Source organism: Anopheles nili, chromosome 2 (assembly GCF_943737925.1).
Source record: "Anopheles nili chromosome 2, idAnoNiliSN_F5_01, whole genome shotgun sequence".
NCBI classification, from domain to species: Eukaryota; Metazoa; Arthropoda; class Insecta; order Diptera; family Culicidae; genus Anopheles; species Anopheles nili.
In genome coordinates, this window is record NC_071291.1 from 24,571,912 (window position 1) to 24,579,152 (window position 7,241).

Sequence of the window (7,241 nt, forward strand, 5' to 3'; positions counted from 1 at the left end):
CGAACGTGGCGCATAATTCGAACGGAAATGTGACGAACGGAAGTGACAGCATCCGCTGGGAGGCGCGAAAGCAAAACCCCAAAAAGCGACAAATCACTGATATCGGCAGGCCCTGTGGCCCTTCCCGGCCATGGCTTCCCGGTCGACTCCCCTTTTTCCGGTGGCGCTGTCGATAAAGGCGCAAACATGGCCGTAGGCACAAGAAAAAGGGCAGCAATGGCAACGACACGCCGACCGGCGAAGGGTTGAAGTGAAAGTGTTGAACGATTTCCGGTTCCCGATGGTGGTGTGGATTGTGTGTGTGGGTGTGTGTGTGTGTGTGTGTGTGTATTAGGAGTTAGAGGATGAACATTTAACGAGCGAAGAGTGCAACCATCTGCCGTTCTGGAGGCATGCATATCCTTTTTCGATTGTCAACTGCGTCATAGGGCTTGAGGATGCTTCAGGCCACACATCACGCCAGGGGAAAGGATTTTTGGCATTGATTTTCTTTCCATTTAGCTTCAAAAGGGATGGTGTGGTAAAGGAGATATGCGAAATAAGGAAATAACGGACAAATCGAATTGAAAGTTTGTATAAGTTTTTTATGAGTCAGGTTCCATGATGGAACCGACCCGCAGGCAGTTGGGCATGGTCACTTTATACAATAAATATCATCTCAGCTCGGAAAACGTAACACGGTCATGAACATGAACAGTCTCTACGCACTTAGTGGTACGAAGCGTAAGCCGGGGCGGCGTACGACAGAGCTGGGCTCGACACGATGGTCTTGGTGGCCAAAGGAGCAGAGTAAGACAGAGGAGCGGCATAGGACACAGCCGGGCTCGAGACGATGGTCTTGGTGGCCAAAGGAGCGGCATAGGACACAGCCGGGCTCGAGACGTAGGTCTTGGTGGCCAAAGGAGCGGCATAGGACACAGCCGGGCTCGAGACGTAGGTCTTAGCCACAGGAGCAGAGTAAGACAGAGGAGCAGCGTAGGACACAGCTGGGCTCGAGACGTAGGTCTTGGTGGCTACCGGGGCGGCATAAGAGATGGTCTTGGCAACTGGGGCGGCGTAGGCGACAGCGGGCTGAGCAATGACCTTGGTGGCGACTGGGGCAGCAGCGATGACCTTGGTGGCCAGCGGCTCACGGTGGACGACAGCGTTGAATCCGTTGTGCGGATCAGCCGTGTACTCGACGGTGCGCTTGGTGCCATCGGGGTCAACGACGGAGTACGATCCCTGGACAACATCTCCGCTGCGCGATTCCTGCTGGGACTTGGAGTCTCCGGTCAGGGCGTCCGAGATACCGTACGAGAACGAGTACTGCGGGTTCGCGTCGTACTCCTCGGGCTGGGCAGCGTAGGCGACCTTGGCGATCGGGGCGGCAGCATAAGCGACCTTGGCGATCGGGGCAGCAGCATAGCTGAGGGCCGGAGCAGCGGCGTAGCTGACAGCCGGCGAGGCGATGAGGCCAGCGCGGGCAACGGCGACCACAGCGGCGAAAACGACGAACTGTTACGGGTAGCGAAAGATCATCTCGTTAGTCGATCGAGCTCCGTGAGCGGCTCGGCATTCGAGCACCACCTACCTTGAAGGCCATGGTTGTTGGAGTTGCGGGAGTGAGCTGTTCACAGTACAAAGAACTCAACCAAACTGTGCCTTGATCGGAAATCGTGAACCAATTTATAGCAGACTCTGGTTCGGCTGATGTAATAGTGGTACTAATAGCGGCCACTAAAGTTTTGGCCACCCGTTCGTGGACACGCGCACGAGTGAAAGGGACGGCGATGAGAGGGTGTGTCGAGCTCGTTTGGCACATGTGTGTTTCTTCACGTGTCCGAACGTGGGTTCGATGCCTTCACTTTTGCCGTCAGCTTCTGCGGTGGCACGCGTACAATTCGCACACGGGTTCGAGGACACGCCGCTGTTGTCAAGCGACGTTTGGCATCGAAATGCCGGCCGCCATTTTGGGCCCGCTGAGTGGTCGCTTTCCTTCGGCCGTGTAAGCGCTGACCAAACTTCCTGGCTGCATTGTCGTGGACGCGTTGACGTTCGAAAGGAAGCGTCTGGTTGGTTTTGTTTTTCCTCTTGTCACAGCGAAGCGGCGAAGGAATGGAATGAAAAACGGCAGAACATGAAACGGACGGTGAAAATGAACGCTACATTAAGAACGACGAAAGGTAGCAATTTGCCTAAAAGTGGTACTTAAACTTTTTGGTCTTAAATATTCTATTCGACTATATCAAAAGGTTTTCTGCCTTGTCAAAGGGGTATTAGAAAATAATTGATTTAAAAATAATAAAGAACTAACGACACATTGTCTATTTTCTTTGAATGTCCTTATGAAACCTCCATCGGCATTCTCCATTTTGCTTGTATTTGTGAGAGTTGTCATAGTAACGATGCGATAGGAGGCTTCAGACGAACGGTGCCAGAGTTTTGCGAAAATGCATTTCCAATCAAATCGATAGTGACCCACCAGCGGGAAACTGAAAGAGGGCCTGCCAAACGGCCACTTGAACGCAGCTGAGCACCACCATCGCTGGTAGTTCCCCGCTGAAGAGTGCTTAGCGTCGTTTCGAGTTATATTTGTCTATTGTTTCGATCGAGTGCAAGCGGAAGCACTGGTTCCGCACGCCAACCCATTTTAACCTATGCGTTCGTAAACGTCTGCACGCCCCAGCGCTGATAGGTGGTGTAGTGTTTTTGTTTGCGAAACTCTGCGAGAAGTTTAATTTGATTTGCCTGCGTCCCTGGCTGCCCTCTGTCATCCTGGTTGGTGGGGCTTTTCATTCTATTACTTGCATCAACAGCGGCTGCCGAGTGGGTTGCAAGTGAAGAAATTAAATTTATTAGAACTTCCTCCCAGCCGGGGCCGAAGCGATACGGGTGTTCGAAATCCTATTACAAGTTTTCTGCCCCTCTCAACCGGCGCTGCTCGGGGGATTGATAGTAGACGTGCGCTGTGAAGAAAATTAAATGAACTTTCCCAAGCATCCTGCGATGGGAAGATGCTGCGTGCAATCCGCTGACATTCATTGGCATCGTAAAAAGCTGCAGCAACACCGTTTTGGTGGTCGTTCAACTCGAAGTGGCTCCCGACCGGAGTGGCACCAGCGAAGGGGCAACAAACGAAACAAAAAAGGGCCGAAAATTTCAACCGAATTTGCTGCCTCATAATCGTCCACCGATTTATCTCCGGTGCATTGCAATTAAACACAAAATATCGCTCTCATCTACATGCGCGGAAAAGGTTCCAAGAATTTCGTGCAGAACGCGTGAAAAGAAGCGACATGATGCTGCATTTCTCGTGCCAAGGGAAGATGAAAGAGACGGTCATCAGCTTGCAGAACGCGATATCATTTGTAAATTCATTACAGCCGCTTGCATGGAGCATGCGTGTGTGTGTGTGTGCCTTCTAAGAGCTGGGCTTGAAATATTTCGTAGCACACCTCCTTAGCGGCTGCTTGTGCTGGCTGAAATACTCAAAAGCTCATCACTGACGAACCATGACGCGGCGTCCCTGCAATAGGGCGTGCGATCCACTGCAATCAGGCTTCCCTGGGTTGGGCTACATCGTCATCATCATTATATTTGTATTACTGGAGTAGTTTGCCAAACATTTTGGGATATAAACCGCTTTCCATCAAATGAGTTGTTCATACAGCGATACTAGCGAAAAGAATATTGGAACGGTGGCGCGAACGTGCGACTTTTACTTTTTTGAAATTTCGATTCATTCCACGGTGGAAAAAAAATGATCACATTGGGAGATATAGCAAAATCTCTGCTAACCTTCCGACAGTTCAACTACCTTTGGATATGTTTATTTTATTTTTTTCTCGGATTAGACTGACACATGATCGCACGGAGCGCGTTGGGCGTTTAGAAACGCGGAACGTGAAGAAAAAAAAACATGCTCCGTGTTCCAAATAGTATCACCTTGACCGTGTGTCATTGTCAAAGTACCTAAAGCGATCCCCTACCGTGTATGTTGGGTCTGTCTGCCGTGGGCATGCCTGGGGGAAGGTTGAGCATGGATCCACCAGGAACCGGTTTCTTTACCGCGGTTGATGTGTGCCAGGCGTCTGCAAATTCCAGCGGCTCTCATCACATGCTGCCAGGTACGAGCGGTTTAATCAGCCCGTCTGTCACGTTGCCTAAACTATGCCCTAGCCCTAGCACCAAAAGCGAACCCCTATCGTTTGGCGGTTGCCAAAAAGGAAGCCGATTCGCGTGGATCAGCGTCGATTCGAAGGTCTGCAGCTTAATGAAGGTTTTTTTTCTTCGGAGGGATGCTTTGGTGGTCGAACCGGTGGAATAGCACGATTTGTTGACGGTTGGCGTTGTCTGAGAGCTTCTGACGGACACGTGTTTTACAAAAGTTTGATGGATCACATGGCAGGAGTTGCTTCCAACATGACAGATGAAAAATGAAAATACTAAGCTTGATAAACTTTAACGGCGTAACAAATTTCATTAATGGCACAATTGTTATAGTTCTTAAGTTTCATTTCGGGTAGGTAAAACCCTTGCAAACATCCAAAGAATAAGTGAAATGGTAATAATGGCTGCACAGTAACGGGCAAGCAATTGGGTCAGGTATTACGCGATTGTCGAGGTTGGTAACGCGTGGGATGTGGCATATGATACTCCAAATGGGGTGTACAAGCTAGAGATACATTACGAAACAGAGAATGTCAGGGCCCACCCAGTTCAGTGGGTCAGCCAGTTGGTTGGTACCTGTATTAATAATACTTGTCTTGTTGGTGTAATCTGGACGCACTGATGTCGTTTGGTCTACATGCTACAGTGATTTTCTGCGCAGCAAACAACAACAAGGATAGTGGTCCAACTAATCCTTAAGCGAATTATTATATTAAACCAGCGTTCGCAAGGGTAAGACGTTGTACATAATATTATAAAACTGTAGTGTAAGCTTATTTAATAGATCATGCGGTATGCTGACATTTCAACTTCTATCTAGATATCTACTTCTTTGCATTCACTTCTCTGTATACAGTGTGACATTTATTTATCGCAGACAATAATGCAAATGCTGTTTTTGGTAATCAGGAACATTTATATTTTACGAGTCTTTCTTAAGCACATGTGGAATACTTTTGGCCGATTTGGAGTTGAGCGAACCAATAATGAGCTATCGGTTCCATTTGGGTATTTACATTATTTCCCAACCACGGGAAACGATCCAGACACAAGCGACGTTCTGTTAATCCGTTCCGCCCATAGTCTCCTTTGGCTTTGCGGTTTCTTGTTGATCCCATTTTTACTCAGACCAGAACGTCAGAATAAAAGGGAATCTCGGACTGGGTTTGACTTTTCGCATTACATAATATCAAGGACAGCCCAGGGACAAGAACAAAAGTGAAAGTGTTGGTTCTTGAGCAGTTAAGATCCCTTTTTCATTGCAGCAGCTTCTTTTTAAAATCTTGAAAATGTTAATAAAGTTGTTAATGTATTCTATGTTTTCAAGGGATACAATTTTCTAAGCGTGCTAGAACTAAGAACTATTTTTAAATATAAAGTTGGTTTTAAATACAATTGATTGAAAAAAAAACTATAAAAACATATTTGATTTCGTAGAAATGTGTGAGACGAAGAAAATTGTTGGGAAATTATAGGTTGATCAGCAAACTCGGAAAATTGCATCATAAACGTAGCGTCACATGCACACTTGTAGGTGACACTTTCGTAAATGCTCTGGAAATAAATTTCGAATTACATGAAATCACTTAACGAGCAAGAACACACGAATGTGACCTTTTAGTAACGCCTTTTTAAAAGTGAAGGCAACGAACTCAAGTTCAAGCACGCTCCCGTGCAAAAGCAAAGTCTGCAAAGAGAGAACTAAAGGCGGGCGCTCCAAAACCGGAAAAAGTTGTCGTTTGGACAGTTCGTATAAATTGGATCACTGCTCCCAATCACAGTACAGTTCGATTGAATCCTTTGTACTGTGAACAACATCACCTCTCCTCGTTCAAGATGGCCTTCAAGGTAGGTTTTATAGGACCAGAATGGTTATGTGGTTGGAATGTGTATCATTCGTTTCTCATTGTCCCGATAGTTCGTCGTTTTCGCCGCTGTGGTCGCCGTTGCCCGCGCTGGCCTCATCGCCTCGCCGGCTGTCAGCTACGCCGCTGCTCCGGCCCTCAGCTATGCTGCTGCCCCGATCGCCAAGGTCGCTTATGCTGCCGCCCCGATCGCCAAGGTCGCCTACGCTGCCCAGCCCGAGGAGTACGACGCGAACCCGCAGTACTCGTTCTCGTACGGTATCTCGGACGCCCTGACCGGAGACTCCAAGTCCCAGCAGGAATCGCGCAGCGGAGATGTTGTCCAGGGATCCTACTCCGTCGTTGACCCCGATGGCACCAAGCGCACCGTCGAGTACACGGCTGATCCGCACAACGGATTCAACGCTGTCGTCCACCGTGAGCCGCTGGCCACCAAGGTCATCGCTGCTGCCCCAGTCGCCACCAAGGTCATTGCTCAGCCCGCTGTCGCCTACGCCGCCCCAGTTGCCAAGACCATCTCTTATGCCGCCCCGGTAGCCACCAAGACCTACGTCTCGAGCCCAGCTGTGTCCTACGCTGCTCCTCTGTCTTACTCTGCTCCTGTGGCTAAGACCTACGTCTCGAGCCCGGCTGTGTCCTACGCCGCTCCTCTGGCCACCAAGACCATCGTCTCGAGCCCGGCTGTGTCCTATGCCGCTCCTTTGGCCACCAAGACCATCGTCTCGAGCCCGGCTGTGTCCTATGCCGCTCCTCTGTCTTACTCTGCTCCTTTGGCCACCAAGACCATCGTGTCGAGCCCAGCTCTGTCGTACGCCGCCCCGGCTTACGCTTCGTACCACTAAACTAACAGCAGAAGAACTCAAGTCGATTGTTACATAATGATGGTTAATATTTATTGCACGAAAAAAAGCAAATACAAATAAGTCATCTGAAAACGAAACGTTTATGTCTTTGCTAAATGATCAGCTACCTTTATCGCAGGAAAATTCAAACTGAGTTGAGTTGATCTTATTTTTGGGATCTAAGGACTTCAGGGTTTTAATGAAATAATACCCATATAATTACAACGTGGAATAATGCTTTATCAAGAGCATGGCTGCAGCAATTTATGCCTGATTAAAATGCTGAAAATGTCGTTTTGAATGATAAGGCAAACAGTTTCACAGAGTACAATATTCAAACCTAGTCTGTCATTAGTAGGTGTGTTCTGTAAACCAGCATACA

At 48.6% G+C, this 7,241-nt stretch overlaps 2 protein-coding genes across 4 annotated transcripts; one reads left to right on the forward strand and one right to left on the reverse strand.

Annotated features, from left to right (window-relative positions):
• Positions 1-575: 575 nt before the first annotated feature.
• Positions 576-1,627, reverse strand: LOC128721728 (cuticle protein-like). 2 transcript variants are annotated; one of them, XM_053815509.1, is made up of 3 exons: positions 1,574-1,627; positions 887-1,497; positions 576-835 (listed from the first exon to the last, which is right to left on the reverse strand). In XM_053815509.1, the coding sequence occupies exons 1-3, from the start codon at positions 1,583-1,585 to the stop codon at positions 709-711; spliced, it is 750 nt and encodes a 249-aa protein (XP_053671484.1). In that variant the 5' UTR covers positions 1,586-1,627; the 3' UTR covers positions 576-708. The 2 variants fall into 2 exon arrangements, with proteins under 2 accessions (XP_053671484.1, XP_053671482.1); XM_053815507.1 differs by having other exon boundaries at positions 576-1,497.
• A 4,321-nt stretch (positions 1,628-5,948) lies between these two features.
• Positions 5,949-6,932, forward strand: LOC128721729 (cuticle protein-like). Of its 2 annotated transcripts, XM_053815511.1 has the most exons (3): positions 5,989-6,000; positions 6,071-6,151; positions 6,215-6,932. In XM_053815511.1, exons 1-3 carry the CDS (start codon positions 5,989-5,991, stop codon positions 6,857-6,859), a joined length of 738 nt encoding a protein of 245 aa, XP_053671486.1. In that variant the 3' UTR covers positions 6,860-6,932. The 2 variants fall into 2 exon arrangements, with proteins under 2 accessions (XP_053671485.1, XP_053671486.1); XM_053815510.1 differs by having other exon boundaries at positions 5,949-6,000; positions 6,071-6,932.
• Positions 6,933-7,241: the final 309 nt, after the last annotated feature.